The sequence below is a fragment of the Sorex fumeus genome, unplaced genomic scaffold (genome assembly GCF_029834395.1).
Source record: "Sorex fumeus unplaced genomic scaffold, SorFum_2.1 ptg000072l, whole genome shotgun sequence".
NCBI classification, from domain to species: Eukaryota; Metazoa; Chordata; class Mammalia; order Eulipotyphla; family Soricidae; genus Sorex; species Sorex fumeus.
The window spans coordinates 36,061,972-36,085,460 of NW_026606129.1; the positions used below are offsets into that span (position 1 = coordinate 36,061,972).

The following is a 23,489-nucleotide window of genomic DNA, read 5'->3' on the forward strand; positions in this document are numbered from 1 at the left end:
CCAGCCTGCAAAAAAAAAAAAACCACAGTATTTCTTTTGTACCTATATGAAGTGTTAGCCGAACGTGATAACCACTACACTATGGAAGTCGGGGCTGGAGCGATAGCACAGTGGTAGGGCATTTGCCCTGCGCGCAGCTGGCCCGTCCAAGCCCGGTTCAATTCCTCCACCCCTCTCGGAGGGCCCGGCAAGCTACTGAGATTATCTCGCCTGTATATATTCAATATGCCAAACATAGTAGCAACAAGTCTCAAAATGGAGATGTTACTGGGCCCACTCGAACAAATCGATGAACGGGAGGACGGTGTTTGTGTTTGTTTTCTATATAAAGTGATGGGTGCTAGCTAAACTTAGTGTAACCAACACATTTCCCCATGTCTAAGTCATCATGTGGGGGTCTCTGTGGATTGCTGTGTAACTGTTGGCTCACCTATCTAAGGCTACAGATTCAGGGCCAGATATAAATCAAATCTCCACAGAACTGGAAGATCTTTCAAGGCAGTGTAAACTTGAAAAGAGTGAGGGAGAAGAGATAGTCTGAGTGGACTTCATGCCTAATTCAATCAGCCTAATCAGTGGCTGAATAAATAGCAATACTCCTACATTAAAAAAAAAAAGAGAGAGAGAGAGTCAGAAGGTTCTGGTGCTTGCCTTACATGCAATCCCTGGCACTGAATGACCTGTCCATTTCTCCAGCACCACGGGGAGGAACCCACCAAGTACAGAGATGCAAATAGCCTGATCACCAGGTGGACAAAAAATAAGTAAATAAACAAATGAACAACAACAACAACAACAAAACCACTAAAAAAAAACACACCACAAACAAAAACAAGGAAAAATAAAAAAGAATCGAATGCTAAATAGTAGATAGCACAGTGGTAAGGCGTTTGCCTTGCGCACAGCCAGCCCAGCCAACTGGGTTCGATTCCTCCGCCCCTCTCCGAGTGCCAGGCAAGCTACCGAGAGTATCTCGCCTGCACGCAGAGCCTGGCAAGCTATCCGTGATGTATTCAATATGCCAAACACAGTAACAACAAGTCTGAAAAAAATGGAGACATTATTGGGCCCGCTCGAGCAAATCGATGAACAACGGGAGGACAGGACAGACAGGACATATGTAAATGTACATACTTGTAAAAATTAAATATGCCTCTATAAGACAGGGAAAAAAAATGAAAATATCAGTGTTACAGTAATGAGTCATGATTTTGAAAAAATTTTTTGGCAGGAAGAAAGGGTTGGTGACTAGGCTTAAATTCAGAGCCTTATGTATATGACATATTTTCTATTGCTGAGACATATCACCAGCCCCAGAACGATACTTTAGGGGCTGAGGCGGTTGCCTTGCATGCGGCTGACCCAGGCTCAATTCCCAGCATTCCATATGGACCCCTGAGCTTTGCCAGGAGTAATTCCTGAGTGCAGAGCCAGGAGTAACCCTTGAGCATTGTCAGATGTGGTGGCCTCCCCCAAAAAAATATTTTTAAAAGTTTTTTTTTTTTTTGCACTGCCAAAGATCAAACCCAGGGTTTCACATATGCAAGGCAAGTGTGAAAAATACTTTTTAGTTAAAAAAGCAAGCGGAGGGGCTGGAGCGATAGCACAGTGGGTAGGGCGTTTGCCTTGCACGCAGCCAACATGGCCGACATGGGTTTGATTCCCAGCATCCCATATGGTCCCCCGAGCACCGCCAGGAGAAATTCCTGAGTGCATGAGCCAGGAGTAACCCCTGAGCATCGCCAGGTGTGACCCAAAAAGAAAAAAAAAAGCAAGCGGAACCTGCCATGTACCATGGGAACTGCATGCAGGAGGCACGATGACCAAAGTTTCCTGGCTGCATGCAGTACAAAACACATTTCCCGGCAAAATCTCACAAAGGTCTCTCTGAGGACCCCAAGGTCTGTGGGTTCCTAGGAACAGTTGGGTTCCTAGTACCTAGCACTGGAACAGCAGACAAGACCCAGCGGTCATAGAAAAGAAGAACAACTGGGACTGTCCTTTATTCTCTGTCCCTCGAATCTACTTCTGTGTGTTCTACTTGACTTGAAATGCTATCAGCAATCCACATGGGGTTACAAAAACCAAAGTGGAGAGCCATTCCCAGCTTTCTCCCCTCGTCTTGTCCCCTGGCAATGGCAAAAGAGAAGGGAGCTGAGACAGCCATGGGGGTAGCTGGGCAACCCCAGGACCACCAGCAGATCTGCACTGGAGCTGGCTTTCAGGAATCACACCTAGCAGGCATATTCCCTAGAGCTGCTTTTCTTATCTCCAGAGTCTTGCCAGGCTCAATGGTCTGACTTTGCATGTAGCTAGGGGTGGGGTGGGGTGTCAGGGCAGGGCTCAGTACTCCATGCCACATGGTCTAGGAGCCCCACTGGCAGTGACACAATCCCCCACCCCAAGCACAGAACTGTGAGAGGCATCACAGCCCCCTTGGGGTGTGACTTCAAAATAGGAATTACTGAAAACAAAAACTTCAAATACCACATAATGTGCTGGGGCAAGTGCTAGTATCCAGGCTGGCACAGGCTGGCAATCCTGACCTCAAAGAAACGGCTTGACTCATGCAAATGAAGGGTCACAGTCTCTCTCTCAACTCTACTTCCCTTTGCTCTCTGCAGGTCAACACACATTTGATGGCTTCTGGTGACAATAGTTCAAGATTGCTGGAAATGTGGCAATCATCTGAAGAAGGACCAATCCAGCTCACAAGTCCCTCTCTGAAGATGGGACTTGGCTCCTTCCTATTTCTGCACTAAAATTAACGTAGGCAGAGGCTGGAGTGATAGCACAGTGGGTAGGGCATTTGCCTTGCATGCGGCCAACCCAGGTTCAAGTCCTAGCATCCTATATGGTCCCCTGAGCACCACCAGGGGTAATTCCTGAGTTTAGAGCCAGGAGTAACTCCTGTGCAGTGCCGGGTGTGACCCAAAAAGCCAAAAAAATTAATGTAGGCAGGTAGATTAGGGACCGCCCCCCCCATATGCTGTCTCCTCCCTCTACACCTCCCCCCTGCACACACACATCGTGGCAGTGAAATTTCTGGAAATAAAGCCAGTAGTCCGAAGTGTGACCCACCTTGTGGATACAGAAAGCAAGATGGGTAAGACCTCCAGCAGCCGACCTGGAGGAGACTGAACCCCTACAGAAAGGGCCTGAGGAAATTACTGGAAAACCTGAAATTCCTTTAATCTGATTAACCTTCATCTGATTAATCTGATTAGCCCTCAGCTAGTCCAGACCTGAGAAGACTGGACCTACCCTCAAGAGAAGATCCAAGAGGAACAGAGGTTAAGAAAAGGAGTTTCAAGACCACTCCCAACTCTACCCACTTAGCAACAACACTAGCACAGGGTCTAGCTAGAAAGCCCTACATGGGTGTGGCTTGGAAATAACCCTGCAAAAGTCACCTTGACCAAAGGAAGGGCGCACACATGCTGTCCGAGCCCATATGTCTCTTTTGCCCAGCTGGCCAAGCACATGTGGCGCCTGAGTACATCTGGTACCCGCATGCCCCCTCTTGAGATGTGTACTTTCTTAGTACTGGGATATGTGTAGGGGCTCTCTCAGTCCTTGAAGAAGCCCGCATTCTCTCTGTCTCCCTTGCTTTCTTTCCCTCCTCACCTTCAAAATCCTCCAAATAAAATCTGTTTTACTTTACTGTTTGTCTACTCCTAAAATTCTTTGCTGCAAGGCAAGACAAGAACCTGGTAACCCTAGGTAAGGTCTAGGACTGACTTTACTTTCCTTCAATAAGCAATTCCTCGTCTTAGCCTGAGTCCCTGGCTCCCCGAGAAATCAGATGGCAGGGTATCAATTCCCATGCTCAGAAGACCAAGCAGACAACAGGTGTGGCTTGACAGCCATCTGGTGGGGCTGGCAGGGGCTTTGGTCCGGGCCTAGCCGGGACTCATCGCAGACTTTATCTGTCCTAGTCTTTGCAGCTGGGTCATGGGTGGCAGAGGCAGATCGAGAGAAAGCGACCAACTTTCTTCTTCCCACCTCACATAATCCACCCGTGGGGGCCTCTGACATCAAAATCTCTGCCTGTCTGGGGACAGGAGAGATAGCACTTGGGTTAAGGCGCTTGCCTGGCACATGGTTGACTTGGGTTCATCTTGCATCACTGCATAGGACCCCCTTCTAAGCCTCACCAGGAGTGATCCTTGAGCACTGAGCCTGGAATAAGCTCCTGCGCACTGCTGGGCAGGGTTCACAGAACAAAAATCAAAAATAAACTTCCAGAGAAATACAGGTGTGCCCCCTCTCTGGGAGAGCCTGCCATGCCCCCGTACTCACGTCTGGATGGCGTTCAGCCCTGCCATCTTCATCTTCAGCAGCCGGTCCTTCCAGTAGAAGCGGGGCACACGCGAGTAGTGGATGCTGCCCGAGATGTAGCGGAAGGGTTGGCCATCCTTGAGGAAACGGTTGTGCTCATAGTCAATGGTGAATGTCCTCTTTGTGGTGTTCTAGAGCAAGGACGGCATCACGTCAGCATTGCCACCAGCTGCAGTGCACATGGTGGCCAGCTGTGGTGGGGGACTACCAAGGGGCAGTGGAGGACTGATGGGATGCTGGTTTCTGGGCTACTTAAGTCAAAGGACCATGTGGGGGTCCACGGGGTTAGCCAGCCTGGTATCTGATCACCCATGGTTGACACACAGAAGCAACAGGCCCAGAGAGAAAATCCTTGTGTTATGGAAACAGAACACACACACACACACGAACACACACACACACACACACACACACACTCTCTCTCGCACACACGCACGCACGTACACAGTGACTGTGATCTGAATACTATCTTGTTACCTCCGTAGCGATGCCTTTGGGAGCCCTGAGATCCATTAAGAAAATTCGAAGTTGACCAAAGCAGTAGCATAGCGGGGTAGGGTGTTTGCCTTGCGCACGGCCAACTCAGGTTCCATCCTTGGCACCCCATAGTGGCCCCTGAGCACTCCTGGAGTGACTCCTGAGTGCAGAACCAGTAGTAACCCCTGAGCGTTGCCAGGTGTGGCCTCCACACCAGCAAACCAAAACAAAGACAAGTCAAAGTGGGGGTCAGAAATAGTTCAATAGGTTAAGCGCTTGCCTTGCCTGATGTGGACTTCCCCCCAACCACCCCCTTGCCCCCACACCCTGCACCCCCACCTCCCCATCCCTTGCACTGTATATCCAACACCACAGGGGGCACCCCTGAGCAGAGTCAGAAGTAGTCCCTGACCACCACTGGGAGTGCCCATCATCCCACACCCCATTATAAACATGATGCACGGAGAGCAGCAGGTTCAAACCCCAAAGCCTGGGAGCCTCATACTGGATGTCTCTAGGCCATGCAGTTCCCTATCTACATCTACATCAGCATCTTCTCTTCTCTGCAGAACAGACGCAGTAACTGCAAGGCAGTATTTTTCACACAGCAGCTGTGGCTTGGACTAGATTTGTTAGCCAGGAAATCAACACGGGCATTGATTCTTTTTTAATGACAGAGAATAAAGATACCGAAGTGTACTGTACACAGTACAGGCATTATTTTATGAAACGTCTGAGATAGACAGAGAGGTGCCTACGAATTAGTCTCCATGGGGCTGCAGTTTAAGACATTTCTAGCAGTCAACTTACATGTCAAGAAACGCTCTCTTGGGGTGACTTCAGGAACTAAAGTGCTAAGACTGGAAAGGTGTTAAAATTATTTTAACTTAGGGCTCTGGTGGTCTCAAGGCCTCAACTACTGGACCTGAGCAGACCCACACAGCCAAATGTCACCAGAAGTGGACCCTAGGCACCCCCAAGCACTCCTTGGGAACCCCCAAAACCTCCAAACAGTTAAATGATGGGGTGGGGGTGCTCTCAGTGGGGCTCTGGATGTGGTGTGGAGTAGTGAACCCACACTGAACTCTTCCCCTCCTTCATGCAAAGTCAGCCCATGGAGTCTGGGGAGGTTCTGAAGATAAGGGTGTTATCTCTGGAGATAACATAAGCATCTCTGGGGAATATGCCTACTAGGTCACAATAACCACCCTGATCGTAGATTGCTTCAAGCAGGCACCAGTAACATCTCCTTTGTCCTAGCCCTGATATTTTAAAAAGTGCCATATTCAAGGCTCTTTTAGGGTTAGGAGAATGAGACCCATCATTGTTACTGGTATTTGGCATACTGGGTATGCCAAGGGGAGTTTGCCAGACTCTGCTGTGTGGGCAGGTTACTAGGTATGATTCCTGAAACCCAGTTCACAGCAGTTCTGCTGGTGGGGTTCTGCAAGCTGACTTGCCTTGCAGGGAGGGTTGGGCAGAGTGGAACACTGCTCTCTGGTGGGTGAGAAAGGCAGCCACAGGCAACAGGTGCCTATGGGACCAGGGTCACATTTTATTTAGATAGATTCCCTTGTATATCTTGAAGTTCTCAAAGGTACCTGCTTTTTCAAAAAGAGCTTTAATTGTAACTTCACAGTATGTGAGAGCTTGGGGCTACCCTGAAGTCACACCTGTAAGCCACTGTAAGAACAGGGGTCCTGGATCAGACCAAATCTGACATCCAGAGTACTAGGACTGCCAAATTCAACCACTCAGAAAATGGAAAATTAGGGGTTCAAATGATAGTTTAGTAGGGAAGGTGCTTGCCTTGCACATGGTGCCTGGTTCAATCTGCAGCACTGTATATGGTTCCCTGAGCACTACCAAGAGTGGTTCCTGAGTCTAGAGCTGGGAGTAAGCCCTGAGCACAGCTGGGTGTGCCCCCCTCACACACACCAAAAAAAAAAAAAATACTATATTTTTGATGTTGGGGGGCACAGCCAGCTATGCTCAGGGCTCACTCTGTTATGAGTTATGCCACAAGAAAGCCAACTAAGAAAAAGAAAGTACATTTAAAGTCACTGGGGGTGGGGGTAGGGGTGTAGCAGTAGAACAGCATGTATGGCACTTGCCTTGAGTGTGGCCAACCCAAGTTTGATCCCGGCACCTCCTGCCGTCCGCAAACCTGCCAGGAATGATCCCTGAGCACAGAGCCAGGAGTAAGCCCTGAGCACTGCTGGTGGTGGCTTCAAGGGGGCAGAAGGAAGGTCCCTGAGCATTTCTTGGGAAACCCTCCCAAAATTTTAAGGCCTAGAGTAGAGCACTTACAGTACGGCACTTGACTTGTATGTGTGAGGGCCTGGATTTAATTCCTGGTGCTGCAAAAATAAAAAATTTTAAGACCTAGGAGATGCTGGGCTGGAGCAATAGCACAGGGGGTAGGGCGTTTGCCTTGCACGTGGCAGACCGGGCCGACCTGAGTTCGATTCCTTCGCCCCTCTCGAAGAGAGCCCAGCAAGCTACCAAGAATATCCCACCCACATGGCAATACCTGGCAAGCTACCTGTGACGTATTTGATATGCCAGAAACAGTAACAACAAATCTCACAATTTGTTTTGAGATGTTATTGGTGCCTGCTCAATCAAGTCGATGAACAACAGGAGGACAGTTCTACAGTGCTACAGGAGATGTCACAGAGCACTGGCATACAATCCTGGTCCCTCAGGACTGCTGGGGATGGCCCTGGTGACCCCAAGCACTACCGGGCCTGAGTAGACCCACATAGCCAAGTGTCACCAGATATGGTCCCTAGGCACCCCTAAGAACTCCTTGCAGCCCCAAACCTCCAACATTATTGAAGAAGAAAAAATTTCTTTAAAGGCAGGCTTGTAAATTGAGTGTCATCTTATCTTACAAGAAAAAAGAAGCTTTAATTGCCATCCAAAGGTAAGAAATTCACATAAATATAAAAATCAGAGAGGGTGTCCCCAGCGGTGCCTTTAAAAACCTCTTCTCCGGGGGGCTGGAGTCATAGTACAGCAGGTAGGGTGTTTGCCTTGCATGCAGCCAACCTGCATTCAATCCCCGGCATCCCATATGGTCCCCAAGGCACTACCAGAGTAATTCCTGAGCGCAGAGCCAGGAGTAACCCCTGAGCATTGCTAGGTGTGACCCAAAAAAGCAAAATGGAAATAATCATAATAAAAATTAAAAACATCTTCTCCAAAGAAGTGTTTTCCACAATTTTTTTGTTTGTTTGTTTTTCTTTTTTCCATTTCTTTTTGGGTCATACCCAATGATGCTCAGTTGCTCGGAGGACCGTATGTGATGTTAGGACTGAACTTTGGTCAGTCGCATGCAAGACAAATGTCCTGCCCACTGTACTATTGCTCCAATCTCCACCCTACAAGTTCTGAGTGCAAAGGAGACTTGTGCATGATGGCAATTCTTTGGACAGGTAGAAATGAAGTTAGAATTTTGGGGCAGAATGGGCAGAGGGAAAGACTAGCTGAAGTTACCTCGAGGGATAGGGCTGGGCACAGCAGGAAGGGGTTGGAGGGACAATGCTTCTGGGTACTGGGACCTGGGTTTGTCCCACAAAGGAAAGCGTCTGCATCTCTGCTCCAGTCCCCTCCCAGGCAAGTCTGAAAGTCTCCTTCCATGTATGCCTGAGTAAGCCAAAGCACGGCTTGTGGGCTGAGGAGTCAGAGTCACCAAGGGGAACCGTCCTGAGATGGCCAGGATCCAGTACAACCTCGGGCGGCCCAGTGGTGTAGGAGCGACAAGCTCAGCACCGTGCGCCCTGGAAACTTCCAACCCCACAAGTTGGAGGGGATTAGAGTGGAGGGCTGCAGCAGTCACAGTGAGCCAGTTAAGCAGGCATGGGATGGTGGGGCGAAGGTGGGGGTGTACAGCGAGGGCTGTTTTCCTAGAAGCTGCCTCAACTGTCTTCATCTTGCACATGTCCGAACCATCTCTTAACTAGCCAAGCCAGGATGGGGATGTGGTTGAGTGATAGAAATCAGGCATGAATGAGGTTCTAGGTTTGAATCCTGGCACCACCCTCATAATAAAACAAAAAGGACAAAGCTAGAGCTAAGGAAGCTCAAAGGATTGGGTTGTATAGCACAGCCGTAGGGCGGTTGCCTTGCACGCAGCCAACATGGCCGACCCGAGTTTGATTCCTCCGCCCCTCTCGGAGAGCCCGGCAAGCTGCCGAGAGTATCTCGCCCGCAAGGCAGAGCCTGGCAAGCTCCCCGTGACGTATTCGATATGCCAAACACAGTAACAACAAGTCTCATGATGGAGACGTTACTGGGCCCGCTCGAGCAAATCGATGAACAATGGGAGGGCCTTTACCTTTTTACCTTTTACTTTGCATGCTCTGGGTTCGATCCCCCGCACTGCATGGGTCTCCCCAAGTATCACCAGAAGCAACCTCTGGGCAATAAGATGGGAGTAGCCCCCCAGCACCATGGGTGTGGTTCCCCAAAAAAATAATAAATTAGCAGACCTAGAGCTGGGGATGTGGCTGAAGTGGTAGTGCAAACGTCTTACATATATGAGGCCCTGGGTTTGATCCATGGCCCCCAGGTACTCTAGGATATAACCTACAGTGAAAACAAACCAAAAAATGTAAAGAAATTAAAACGGTAAAGCTGGACCTCGCTCTTAGCCATTCAGGTTTTAACTGAGCTTGGATAGTGTCCAGGTACTGGTACAGGTTGGGGATGGGGTGGGTGGGAACTTCAAGGCTGTTATGGTTCATGGCGATAAAACAAAAGTTACCAATCACCGGTGGATATTCTGTCCACATTGTAATAATGTAAACAGTCACTATTCTGAAAAAAAAAATGATAGAGGGAAATAATTCAGTTGTTCACTTCCCATTGCCATAAACACTATATTCCAGGGCATCAAGAAAGTTGATGGTAGAAGATACTTCACATTATTCCAGCTAATAATAGCAGGTAGATTAATAGAATCTAAACAGGGAAACAAAAAGTCACCCTTATCTTTGTGAGATGAAAGAATTGCTCTAGCCGTCGGTAAATACTGCAACCATGATTTGCACAGCTGTTGGAACTTTAGCAAGGAGGCATCAGGCAGGCCCCATGTGATGCTGTGACTCAGGCTGAGCCCTGGAAGAGGGGAACAGGCAGGCCTAACGCCTTCGGTATTGTGACTCAACATTCTGTACACATCCCCGCCCTGCACAGCACTCATTATGGAACTTCCGTTTCAGGTGAACCAGAATCTGATGGCATCATAGAAGCCAAATCCAAAATGCGTGAGATTCTGTAAGTTGAATCACACAGCAATGGCATTAAAATAAAACAAACCAGATTATTGTTAGAGGGCTGGAGGGATAGTTCAACAGACTGAGCCAGTCCCCTAAGACTGGGATGTGACCCTAAGCACTGCTGGGTGTGGGCTAAAAAACAGAAGAACACGGAAAAGTTATTTCTTGGGAAGGAACACAAGGAACACAAGATCTGGGAATAGGTATTTCTTGGGAAGGAACACAAGAGATCTTTCTGAGATAATGGGAATATTATATAGGCTTTGGATTATACTGCTCTATAACTGTCAAAACTCACTAAATGGTATAGTTAAGATCTGTGCACTGTTGGTGAGGGAGTATTGAGGTTAAGACACTGGCCTTACACAGGGTTGTAGTGGTTTGAGCCCCAGGATGACATATGGTCCCATGAGCACTGACATGAGTGATCCATGAGCACAGGCCAGGAGTAAGGCCAGAGCACAGTTGAAAGTGGTGCCAAATGCCCCTCCAAAAGAAAATTTGTGCATTTCATTTTACACACACACACACACACACACACACACACACACACACACACCTCTATTTAAAGGGTTCTGTGCAGATATCAACCTCTAGTTAATGATTACCATGATGGCAAAGTGTGACAAGGAAGTGTTCAGTGTTTTTGATTCATTGAAATGCATCCAGAAAAAAAAAAGTGTGGACAAACAGAGGGACAGATGGGGAGGGCTATGTTAATGGAAGCATCTGTATGGTCATGCTAAAATGCTTCAAATGCAATCAAATATGGACAGAAATGAAAGAGGATGATGAGATAAACGAGCTGTCTATGATGTGTGGATAATATATGCAGTATGTGCCTACCCCCACATGTGATGGCATAGTATGCAGCTCCTGAGGTTAGCAAGATGCTCTCCTAAACCAGCTGGGGCCAGATCTCAGGTATATAGAGAGAACAGAGAAGGCAGAAATGTTTCTCCAAACCTCCTCACATCAGCTCAGCCTGAACTTAACTCAGCTTCAGGAGCTGAGGATAGGGGGCCCGTGACAGTGTCTCAGCTCAGACTCACTCCTCCAGGCTTTGAGACCTGCTGCACTGTATCTGGGGAACCTACATGCCAGAGTGGCCCCAAGCGACACGGCTGGAGAACCACATTCTCCTCCTTCCGGAGACCTTTTGCATATTTCCCAGGCAATCATGCAGAAATGACAGCTCTGACAGTCAGGGTTACTGAGGTCCCTGTTTTGCCATCCGTGGTACCTGGGCTCTTGGATCACTTCTCCGATCACCTCTGCACCCAAGCCCTGGCTTCACATTCTGCTTCTAGGGCAACCCCGGTGAAGACACAGGCCCCAGGAATGGCCTGAGTGCTGCTCCTCTCTGTGAGTCTTACCTGGATCTTTCCTAGAAGTCAAACAAGAAGAGGCTGGAGCTGGTGCTAGGTGGGCAGTGACATCCCATGGCATGCACACAGACGGAAATGGAGGAGCTGGCATTTGTGGCAGCCCCACCCCTGGAATGGGCAGGTCATTCGTCCCAGTGTGTGTTTGCCTGGCTATTGTTGATAGATTTGGAAGCTCTGAAGAAAGAGACGGGTTGACAGTCTCTTTCTTCAGATTGTACAGTGCGTAAGGCACCCACCTTGTACATGGTAGACCCAGGTTTGATCCCCAGCACCCAATATGGTCCCCCAGCACTTCCAGGAGTGATCCCTGAGCACAGAGCCAGGACTCAGCCCCAAGCACAGCTGGGTGTGGCAGAAGAATGGAATAAAGGAAGGGAAGGAGAACCCAAAAGAAGGTTGGGTGATTGACAGGCTCAGAACAGGATCCCCACTTGGAACATTCTCCAACATTCTGGACATTCTAGAAACCACCACCTTTAAGGAATCTGTATTTCTGCCAGAGAAGCCGACTTTAGGGGGATCCCTGGGGACTCAGGAGGGGGCTGCTGAGGGGTGGTGGACATGCGTCAGCAAGGGGGATTCTTCTTGGCCCCCTACCATCATCTTTGTACGGGCACCTCACACAGTGCCCCTTGGGGTGGAGGTGAATTCCAGAAGCTGGTCACAACTCCAGCGGGCACTGTGATGGGGAGACAAGAGGGGTACTGCCAAGCAGAGCCAGGATGGGAACATAAAAGTGGGGGTCAGACAACCTCCCACCTGACTGCCTTTTCCTGGACAGCCTGAAGGATGATGATGTGGCAGGGAAGGTGGGGACCATGGCCCTAGAGTGACCTGAGAGCTATCTACATGGGCAAAGGAGGGCAGGGGAAACAGGGTGACACAGGGGAGGGACACAGATCCTGGCAGGATGCACAGAACCCATGTCACCATGTCACCATGTCACATGGCAGCCCTGCTGCCTCCACCAGCAAAGGTCAGAGTTGCCGCTCAGGTCTGCAGGCCAGAGGCACCTTCAAGCCAACTCAGCCACAGCATTCCTGGAGGGTGAGGAGTTCGGGCCACCTGCCGGTGATCCCTGACACGTCCATTGAGGAGACTAATCAAGAACGTGTGGGCCAAAGGTGGTGTCAGCGCTGCAAGGCAAAAACCACTTCTTCCAGCCCGGGCTCTGGGGCAGTCCCCACACACAGTCCAGTGACAAGAGGGGCTGGGGAAGGAGCCCAAAGGGCAGTTGCACTGGCCCTGCATGTGTGAGGCTCTGAGTTGGATGCCTGCACCGAGGGCCACCCGCACAGCCCTGCACTGCTAGATCTGAGCCCTTATCAGCCCGTCAACAGAGCTGGCATGCCATTCCCCACTTCCCCCACACACCCCTGACTCCCTGCTTGGGGGCTTCCCCTCTGCAAAATGAAGTGAAAGAAATGGAGGGGTGACTGGGTCCTCTCGAGATAGAACCCTGCAGTGACACCACCCGGACTCACACTGCAGAGTCCCTCAGCCCTGGGGCCGGAGAGAGCGGATGGGGGTTATGGAGTTTGGCTTGCACGCAGCTGACCCAGGTTCAATCCCTGGCACCCATGAGTATCACCAGAACTTGAGAATCTTAAGATCTTAAGAACTTAAGACCTGAGAATCGCTGGGTATGGCCCCAAAAACCAAGGGGGTGGGGGGGAAGTGCTCCAATTCTTTCCTAGTGAGACTTGCGATGTCCAAAGGGAAGTGGTGTCAGTTGCTGAGGAGTCAGAGATGCTCCAGGGGTCAGGGTGTCCTGAGCGCCCCCTAGCCCTCAGGGAGACTGGCAGAGGTGGGTCTGGCCTTCAGGGGACCCATCCCCACTGCCTGAGCCTGGACACGAATGAACTGGCTGACGTGAGGCTCTTGCCACGGGTCAGGGGACACTGCAGAGAGAAGGACCAGACCCCTCCTGGAATCATGGGGATCAGTGCTCCCCGCAACCCTCCAACCATTCCCCTGTGAGCCCCGATTCTCCCTCCCAGTGGCAGCCCTGGGGCCAGCAGCACTGTTCCTGGAAAAGACCCACAGCCTCTGGTGTCCAGCTGGGTGTTCTCGCTATTTCAACAAAAAGAACCAAGAAGTGCGTCTCGGGCAGGACCGTCCACACACTCTCTCCAGGGGCTCCCCTCACCCCCTCACCCTGTTGGATACAGATAAAACACTAGGTTCTCTGGACTGGTCAGTGACAAGTAACCTGGAGGGTAGGGTGGCAGCTAACTGCAGAGGAAGGATCACGGGGGCACACTGGATCAGTGCCTAGGGGAATCTACTTCCTACCTCGAAGCTGACCCCTCTGCATATTTAAGGGCCCCCCAGGGGATGCAGCTCCCAGCTTTCTAAACATCCACTGTCCCCTCAAAGTGGAGTCACACCCTCAGGGAGGTTGTCTGCAGGCTGGATTCCGGACCCACGTAAGTGCTGCGGAGACAACGACCCTCTTCAAATGAACTGGCCAAGCAGCGGCAAGACTGAAGCAGTACAGCTTTATTTCAGACACACAAGCTCAGCAGCATTGTCATTTTACAACGGATGTGATCATTAAAAAAAAAAGAAAAAATTACAAAATAAACCCCAATTCCCAGCAAGGGAAAATTCACCCCACCCGCCCCCTCTCCCCTGTGTACATACATGTGGTATAATACTGGGAGGTCAAACAGCAGCTTAAATGTGGGCCAGACACACAGCAGGACCAAACACTGTTCAGCAGAGCATGTGTACAGTTAAGTGATCTGTCCTAGGCGATTTTGATGGTTAAGAAGCATTTTTTTTGAAAAACAGGACATTAAGTTTAACACTAATACATGCCGTTACCAAGTGACAGATATATTCCACATGCTTCCTAATCCTTGGGACTAAAGAACATTGTATTTACAATTCTGGGGGCCCATTCCTCAACTAGAAGGAATTAAAGGAGCTCGGCGCGGCCACAGGTTATAGGCCATGCTGATCAGGTGAAGACAGTGGAGTCCTTCCTAGAATTCTGAAAAGCACATATTCGACGGGGGCATCTCCATTGCCAGGAGGCTTCACGTCTATTCCACTCTCCCTAGAGAGCGCAATGTTTGGGGACTCCTGGCACAAGCTATTAGGTTGGGGGGGGGAGGGGAAGGGCAGAGACCACCTCCTCCTAGGTTGCTAGCCCTCTTGGAAGAGAGAAGAGGGATTGGGGACGGGGAAGAGAAGCACTGGAAGGGTGTTTGCCCAGATGCTCCTCCCAGACTCTCCTTTCACAGAGCAAAGAGAAAGGGGAGGAATATTTCAGAGAACTAGAAAATGACTGGTGACTCCAGAGCCAAGCGCCTTTCCAACCTCCAAAGTCACTGAAAGTTCATTACCTCACAAGGCTGGAGAAGCCAAGTCCCGCATAAGCAATGAGGACAATCAATAGAGATCTAGAGGATCTGCAGATGACAGGAACCGTTAGGCCCTCTTGGTGGGACAGTGCCATGGTGTCAGTGCTAGAGGAAACAGTGCTAGAGGAAGGCGCCTCAAAAAATGTAAAGTTCCAACTCCCAGATGGTCCCGCAGTCCCAGAGTGTGAGCACAAAGGCACAAGAATAGAAAGCAGCGTGTGGAAGGGATATCTGTACACCCTTGTTCTTAGCAGCGTTATTCACAAGTGAAAATGAGCCAAATATCCCCTGATGGATGGATAAACAAAGCATGGTCCATGCCTAGGCTGGAATACTGTTCCAGTGTAAATTAAAAAAAAAAAAAGTGACCACATGTTAGAATATGGATGAAGGCAAAGGGCATTAATTGGAAAAAAACAAAAAAGTACACAAAAAGCTAATACTGCAGGATTCCACTTAAATGACATACCAGGAGCAGCGCAATGCACCAAAGCAGAAAATAGAATGACACTTAGCAGGGGCTCAGGACATGGGGAGAAAAGTTACTCAGAGGATACTGAACCTCACATGTGCAAGATGAAAAGGCTTGATATCTGTTTCAGAACAATGTGAATAGACATAACAGGAATGAACTATGCACTTAGAACCATTAAGATGATATGTTTTATGCCAGGCTTTTTGAAAAAAAAAAAAAAACCAATTGATATAATCAGAAAAAATGGAACACTCTTTACATAATTAACTGTGCTTGAATCCGGATCCCTGTAACAGATACAGCCACGTACCACTTAGATAGTGGAAAGCCTCTCTTTCCGGTGCGATGCAGAAGACTTGGCTTTTAGCCCCAAACCTAGGCAACAGCTGATCTTAAAGAGTTACTGTCCAGGGGGTCGGAGAAATAGAACAGTGACAGGTAGGGCATTTGCCTTGCATGCGGTTGACCCGGATTCGATCTCCAGCATCCCAAATGGTCTCCTGAGCACCACCAGGAATAACTCCTGAATGCAGAGCCAGAAATAACCCCTGAGCATTGCCGGGTGTGGCCCAAAAACAAACAGAAAATTTACCGTTCATTTCAGGGGCTGCAATAATGGCACCGCGAATATGCTTAGCAGTGTTGACACTGGGTACGGAAAACGTGGGAATTTATATGCAGTTCTCTCTACTTGGTGGCTACTTCCAAATATTCCTCATTGAAAAATGTCAAACGTGACCAGTTTTGGTGTGTGGCGCTGAAGATGTCCCCTGGACCTCACACAGGCCAGGCAAGTGCTCAACTCTCAGCTCCAACCCCGGGGCTGAACACAACGTTTCAAAAGGATCTCTGGATGGTGATAGGATTAATTTGAGATTTGATAACAATATTATCATTCTACATTATTTATCAGAAGCATACCATTTAACCTGTTTTTGTTTTTGTGGGAGAGGGGCCACACCGATAGTGCTCAGGAGCTACTCTTAGGGAAATCACGTGAAGCTGGAGGTGGAACACAGGGCTCTCACAGGCAAACATGTGTTTCGACCCTTTGAGTCATCTCCCCAGACTCTCCTTTTCACTTGCACTTAATAGATTTTTCTTTCTAAAGGCTCAAATATAATTGAAAGAATTTTCAAACTTCAAGTATATGTTTCTCACCACTTCCCTAGGCAGAAGCAAAGAAAATAAAGAAGGTAAATGGATGAAGAAGAGAAAGAAGGTCCCAGCTGAACCCTAGTGGGAAACACTGCAGGACACTCCCCTCTCCACGAGAAGGTGCTGCTGTCTCCTCAGGCGTTTGTTTCTGCCGACAGAGAAATCGGTCCAGCTAGAAATTCAGGGTCAGGATGGGGGACAGTAGCATTTGAGACAGAAAAGAGACAAAGCACGTCAATTCAAAAAATAGGACTGGGGGGAGGGGGTGCTGGAGAGATAGTACAGTAGGTAGGGCGCATGCTGTGCAGGAGGCTGACCTGGGTTCGATCCCTGCTACCACATACCACATATCACCTGACAGAGTGATCCCTGAGCACAACTGGGAATGATCCCAAAGCAAAACAAAAACAAAAACTTGGGAGACAGAGACGGTGGTACAGGAGGTTAAGGTGCTTGCCATGTACGTAGCTGACCTAGGTTCAATCCCTCACCACCACATACAATCCCCAAGCATGGCCAGGAGTCACCCCCGAGCACAGAGCCAGGAATAGTTTTGGAGCATCATCCGATAAGGCCTAAAACGGCTCCTCTCCAAAATCACATGGTCCCTCCCGCCCCCCCCCCCCAAAAGGAGCAGGGTCACCGCAAAGGGAGAGGGCCGAGGGAACACCTTTGCTAAGGCCAGGGCAGGGTGCGCTGGGTGTGGGATCAAGGAGAAGGGAGCTGGGGAGCCAGGGATAGGGCAGGGAGTGGCACCTTAGCCCTGGTGGTGGCTCATGGCCCTCCACCATAGTTCAAGTCTACTCCTGACTTAAAGGGTGTCTTGTATGGAGTAGGGGGCAGGACAGCCTTCATACCTCAGACACATTTCATTTCTCCTGAGTATCTTGTTTGTTTGGGGGCAGGTGGTGCTGAGGACTGAGCCCCAGGCTCCCTCATATTGCCAGCCCCTTGGGCTCTCTCCCTGACCCCCAAAGACACAGGCTGATTGCCATTAAGCCTCAGTGGCAGAGGATGTAATTCAGTGCAGAAGACATCCTGCATAATAAAGTCACACCCCTGCAACCAAGGGGGGAAAAAAAACTTAAATGAGGAAAAAAAAAATCTTAAAACCAGCCTCACAGAAATGCTATGAACAAGTATCATTGTGGGCTAGAGACACAGCTCAAAGCACTAGGCCAGATACTTTGCATGTGGGAGCCCCGATTCCATCCCTGCCACCACACAGTCCCCTGAGCACCATCAGGAGTCACCCCCCTGCTCCTCAGCACTGCAGGTCTGGCCCCAAACATAAAACCGAACAAAAACCCCACAAAGCAAGCATCACTAGTTCTCTCTAAGCGAGTCTGAAACCGGAATGGCTTTAACAGTGTCAGAAAAGAATTTTCAGGGGGAGCGCCTGCGAGCCTGGAATTCCCAAGGCCCATCTGGTTGCCCTTGCTCTGGCCTCTCTGCCTCCTTTCCCAGTCTCCAAATAGGACAAAGCATCTGTCCCAAAGGGCCTCACCACGAGTGAGGCCAGGAAGGCAATGCCCTCTGCATCACCGAGCACTGTGCTCATGTTTCCACTCAGGCCCCAACCCCAAGTGCCCAGGAGCTAAGCATTGCTGAAAGCGTGCAAAGGATAAGCCCCAGGTTCCAGCAGGTTCTGTGAGGCCCGCAACACAAGATGAGTGAAAACAAACAAAGACAGGGAGACAGCACTCTGCCCACCAGCTCTCTTGGATTACGCAGCCACAGTGCTCCAGATCAGTGTTTCCAGAGAGTCCTACGGAGCAGCTGGAACAACACTGAGCTTTCCCCACACATCGATTTCCAGAGGTAGTGGATGCTTCCGTTTCCCCCAGTGAGCTCTGCAATGCAGGTGCTCACTCCACGGGGGATGGAAAGCCGATGCGTGTCCTCACACATGTGGACATGCAGTGGTCTCCCAAATGCATAGTGCAAATCAATTGGCTCCTACAGTCAACAGAAACCATCCCTATCACCATTCTAGCAGGAGACCGGGACCAGGGGTGAATTGGTTAGGGTTGCACAGGAGATGGGAAGGGATGAAGCCAGTGAAGAGGGGATAGGAGGGAGGGCTGGAAATGGTCTACAGGGTGGTGGGGTGGGTTCACGGAGCTCGCTGCAGGATGAGCTCTGTGATCTCCGCCCGGCTCCCCAGTCTCATGGGAATCCCGTAGTAGGCGGTGCCCGGGCTGACATAGACAAACGTGGACTGAGCCACTTGGTAGAGGCCAGCAAAGAAAGGATTCAGGAGGTAGGCGGCCACGTTCAAGGGGAAGATCTGCCCAGCATGCGTGTGCCCGGAGAGGATGAGGTTAATATCAGGCCGGGCCTGGAGGGCTCTCTTGGCGGCCAGGGGCTGATGGGCCAGCAGCACAGTGGTGTGGTCAGCACTACAGCCGGCCAGCGCCTTCTCGAGATCCATGCCATGGCCAGAGTAGTGCAGGATGTCGGCTTCGATATCGTCCACTCCCGCCAGGCAGATCCAGTCGTCACCCTCGCCGCCATCCCCACCACCGCCACCACTATCGCCAACGTGCTGGGCCCGGTTGGCAGAAATCTTCACGTTCTCGTTGTGCAGGGGCTGGACCTTCAGAGTTTCCAGCAGGGCGAACCAGTTGCTGACATCTGACGTGTAGTACTCGTGGTTGCCCGTGACGAAGTAGGTGCCCAGGCGGGACTGAAGCTGGCTCAGAGGATTGACAGCGGTCCGGAGGATGGAGGCTTCGGAATCGCAGAGGTCCCCCACGATCACCGTGACATCTGGTTCCAGCCTGTTCACCATCCTCACGAACATCTCCATCTTGGTCCTGCCCACGGTGGGGCCCAAGTGGATGTCTGAGAGCAGCACGATCTTGAGGCGGTCCATCGAGGGGGGTAGCTGGTGGATGGGCACAGTTACGGTATTCACGGCAGGGGGCTGGGCCGCATTCAGAAGCCCGGCCACGCTGAGCACGGCGGTCACCGCCACTGCCAAGGCTGGCCTGAGTGCCAGCTTCCTGCTCTTGTCCAGGCTGCTCGTGGCCTTCGTGCTGCGCCAAGCCACAAGTTGGTAGGCTTGCTCCATGCCACTGAGCGTACAGAGGAAAAAGACCATGATGACATAGGCCCCCAGGCAGGAATAGGCAACCAAGGAAAAGAGATAGGGCTCCTCGGCCACTAAAAAGAGTGTGGTGAAGAAACTCGAATGGGCCAAGGCCAGAAATGTCAAGACAGCCATCTTCCAGAGCTGGAAGCAGGCAGACTCTGCAGCGGGGGCGTGGCTGAGGTTGCCCACCGTGCCCCGCCAGATGTACAGAGAGCCAATGAGCATGAGAGAATTGGTGAACAGGGCCATCTGCAGGCGGAAGAGCCAACGCCAGGCCCGGAGCTCTAGGCTCTCTGCGAGATAGGAGCGTGAGACGATCATGGACACGAAGACAGTGCTGGCTGCCAGGGCAGCCTTCATGCCCACGGACAGCTGCCTGAAGATGGCCATTTCCTCGGCTCCTAAGTGGGTCCCCCCTTGCCAGTCCTGGGTGGTGAGCTTCTTAAAAAGGACAGAGGTCAAGGAGAGGTTTCCAGGTCAGCTCCGCCTGCAACCAGGAACTGGCATCAGCTTTGTGGGATATAAGAGCCATGTTGTCCCCACTCAAAACCTGAAGGCCACTGACATCAGCCCAACCCGCCTAGAGTCCAAGCCACTCCAGAGCCAGATGGTGCCATAGACAACTTGCTTTTTCAAAAGCATGCCCTACAGCATACTTCCAGTTTATTTATTCATTTTTTTGAGGTTCAAAGTGTGGCCACCATGCACAGGAAGTTGTTTAATAACTTAAAATCAGCCAGGGTCAGGGATAGTACTGGGTAAAGTTAAAGCACTTGCCTTGCAGGCGGCTGAACACCTAAGTTTGAACTCCAGCACTGCACAAGGTCTGAGCCACTCTCAGGAGCATAGCACTAGGAGCCCAAGTGTCACCAGTGTGGTCCAGTCGCTCACCCTCCCCCAATCCTTTCAAATGACTGGATTTCAAAGTGTGATTAATAATGCTAAGCCGTAACTGCCACTCCAGTTCTCCTTCCTTCATGACCGGAAAGTAAGAGCTTTTCCGGAAGCTGAGTGACGTGAGATAAGGCAAGGCTGAATACAGAAAGCTAGAAGAACCTGACTCATGAAGACTGAAAGAGTTTTACAAAAAAATGTCAAACAATGCCACTCTGCATCCTAAAAAAAAATCATTTTTGGGGGAATATTATTATTTTTCAAAATATGTTAAGTGGGGCTGGAGTGACAGCACAGCGGGTAGGGCGTTTGCCTTACACGCAGCCACCCGGTTTCGATTCCCAGCATCCCATATGATCCCCCAGCACTGCCAGGGATAATTCCTGAGTGCTGAGCCAGGAGTAACCCCTGAGCACCACCAGGTGTGACCCAAGAATCAAAAAAAGACAAAATATATTAAGTTAAAAAATAATTATTTCTTAAACAAGTTACTGTTTTAAAGTTTTCTGTCTGGGGGCTGGAGCTATCGCACGGTGGTGGATAGGGTGTTTGCCTTGCAAGTGGCAGACCCGGGTTCGATTCCCAGCATCCCATATGGTCCCCTGAGCACTGCCAGGAGTAATTCCTGAGTGCATGAGCCAGGAGTAACCCCTGTGAATAGCAGGGTGTGACCCCAAAAGCAAAAAGAAAAAAAATAGAATAAAGTTTTCTATCTGGTGGGTGTCAGTAAAAGCGTTTGTCTTGCAGGCGTCCAACGAGAGGTCTCTCTCACAGCACCCCACATAGTCCCCTGAGCCCTGCCAGGAGTGATCCCAGGACACAGAGCCAGGAGTTAAGACGCGAATAACACTGGGTGTGGCCAAACAAAACAAACAAAACAAATGGTTTCCTGTCTCAATAACTAGGGCAGCTGAAGTTTGAGAACCACTGTTCTTAGGAATCACTGAACGCTGGCCTGCTGGGGGCCTCCAGGATTAGGTCCAGGGGGAACAAACGAGACAGCTGGTGTAAGAAATCCTGGGGTGAAGCCAGCCTCCTTTGTGGCAAGGCAATCAGAGCGCCCTCTGCAGAACCAAGCTGCAGAAGGCAACGCTAACATTTACCCACAAGGCGCCATCCTGCCCCTCACCCATAAATCCTCTCTCCCTCCCACAAACCTCCCAGAGGCAGGTTACATCTGTCCCGCGCCCCCTCCCCTTCCCTGACAGCGTTCCTTCCAAATATTCCCCGAGAAAGCCTAACAGTTCCACGTACCAGAGGGTCTCAAAGCTAGCTAGCTCTCACCCGGGGCTCTTCCTGGCTTCCCAGAAGCCCCACTTCACTCCAAACTGGAAGTCAGGGCAAGGTACACGGAGGTCATCAAGTAGTTGTTTGCTTTCCCCGCCCTCCCCGACCGCCCAAGAACCCAACATGAAAATATTCTCAGCAGCTGCTGTTCAAATACTTCACATTCTCCGTTTGCGATTATCACTGCAACCCTCTTCGCTCTCGGCATCATTCATCAAAGCGTTGTCAAGTACAAGCCACGGACCCCCTGGCAAGCACCTAACTACTTCAAACGTGCTCCAGATTGGCCCGGCCCCACCCCCAGCTCCCGGAGGTACGGAAGTCGGAGCTGCTGGGTGAGGGCGCCCACGTCTCCCCGTACCGCCCCCCGGGTCCCCAGCGTCCGCAGCCGGGCCGCTGCGCCCCCGAGAGCGCGCACGGTGCGGCGGAGACTGTGCTTCCGCTGGGCCGCGCGCGCCGGCCCGGGTACCTCGCCTACCTGGCGCGCCAGACCCCCTCTGCCGCGCCGCTGGGGGCCAGCCGGCGGCCCGCCCCCCTCCGCGGCGGCTGGCAAATCCCAGACCCCGGAGGATCGGGGGCGGGGAGCGCCGAGCCGAGGGCGCGAGACGTTTGAAAAGCGCACGCCTGGGAAGCGATCAGCCCCAAGTTCCCATTGGCAGCGTTAGTGGGGGGACCTCGCTCCTGACCCCATTTTTTTCTCCTTCCGGAGCGCTCCAGCAGAGCATACGCTGGGCAAGGGAGGCCGCCCCCGAGTCCCCAGGTGCCCACCCCCGCCTGCTGCAGAAACGCGCTCTCCCGAGAGAACACAACCCCCTCCCATTTGTATACATGCCCCGCTGCAAATTTGGGGCGCACCTGCTACTAGCCCCCTCGTGACGCCGATGGGGAACGTGGGTCCCGGAGCAAAGGGGTAACCGAGGCGGAACCCGGGAGCCGCAGCGATGCCGAGAAGGACGCGCGCCCCGCCCGGCCCGCCCCCGACGGGAGGGCCGGGCCAGTGCCTGCCACCAGCTGTCGTCGGCTCGGCGCTGCGTCCTGGGGTCCCCGCGCCCCGCGCCCACCAAAGCCCAGAAGCGCGGGGCCGCGGTCCCTGCCCGGTCCTCCGCCAGCCCGTGCCCGCTCGGCGCGTCCCGGCGCAGGAGAGGGTTGGACTTACACGCAGCAGGCCCGCCGCGCCCGTCTGCAGCGGCACCAGGAGCAAAGAGAGGAGAGGGATGAGCCCGAGCATTGTGTCCCCGCAGCCTCTCGGCCCCGCCACCGGCACCCGCGCCGGGCGCTCGGCGTCCCCAGATTAAGGACCCGCGCCTGGCGCCGCCCCGCGCTCCGCCCCGCCCCGCTGCGGGCGGGGACCGGGCCCCCGCGACCGCGTGATTCCGGGAGGGCGACTAGGGGCCGCTGCCCGAGGGCAGGGACCCAGGGAAGGGCCTGTCCGGGGGCGCCCCCAGGCTGTCAGCAGCCAGATCACGCGCCCTGGGTATTGCAGGACTTTTAACTCCAGGCTCCCTGGCTGCTTTAACGTGACCTGGGGAGGAACTCGAAACCTCTTAAGGCTCCACCAATTCGGCAGAATTTTGCAGTTCTCCCCAACATCGCAAACCTGGGGGCCGCCTTGGCTGGCACTGGTTAAAAGGCAAGTTCCGGGGCCTCCGGTAATTCTAGGGACGGAGTCCAGAAGTCTTTATTATTTACCTCCGGGCTGTTCCTGTTCGTGTGGAA

At 51.6% G+C, this 23,489-nt stretch overlaps 2 protein-coding genes across 4 annotated transcripts in view; both read right to left on the reverse strand.

Moving 5' to 3' along the window:
- The window catches only part of GLB1 (galactosidase beta 1), an 84,028-nt gene extending 60,916 nt beyond the window's left edge, over window positions 1-23,112 (reverse strand). Inside the window, exons 1-2 of the mRNA XM_056129383.1 lie at window positions 22,930-23,112; window positions 4,303-4,472 (exon numbers count right to left, since the gene is read on the reverse strand). Coding sequence (XP_055985358.1) covers window positions 4,303-4,472; window positions 22,930-23,001 — 242 coding nt within the window. The 5' untranslated portion in view covers window positions 23,002-23,112. The remainder of the gene's footprint in view (window positions 1-4,302; window positions 4,473-22,929) is intronic.
- Window positions 13,986-23,044, reverse strand: TMPPE (transmembrane protein with metallophosphoesterase domain). 3 transcript variants are annotated; one of them, XM_056129386.1, is made up of 2 exons: window positions 22,252-22,366; window positions 13,986-20,079 (listed from the first exon to the last, which is right to left on the reverse strand). In XM_056129386.1, exon 2 carries the CDS (start codon window positions 19,980-19,982, stop codon window positions 18,612-18,614), a length of 1,371 nt encoding a protein of 456 aa, XP_055985361.1. In that variant the 5' UTR covers window positions 19,983-20,079; window positions 22,252-22,366; the 3' UTR covers window positions 13,986-18,611. The 3 variants fall into 3 exon arrangements, with proteins under 3 accessions (XP_055985361.1, XP_055985360.1, XP_055985359.1); XM_056129385.1 differs by lacking the exon at window positions 22,252-22,366 and adding an exon at window positions 21,741-21,831; XM_056129384.1 differs by lacking the exon at window positions 22,252-22,366 and adding an exon at window positions 22,930-23,044 and having other exon boundaries at window positions 18,560-20,079.
- Window positions 23,113-23,489: the final 377 nt, after the last annotated feature.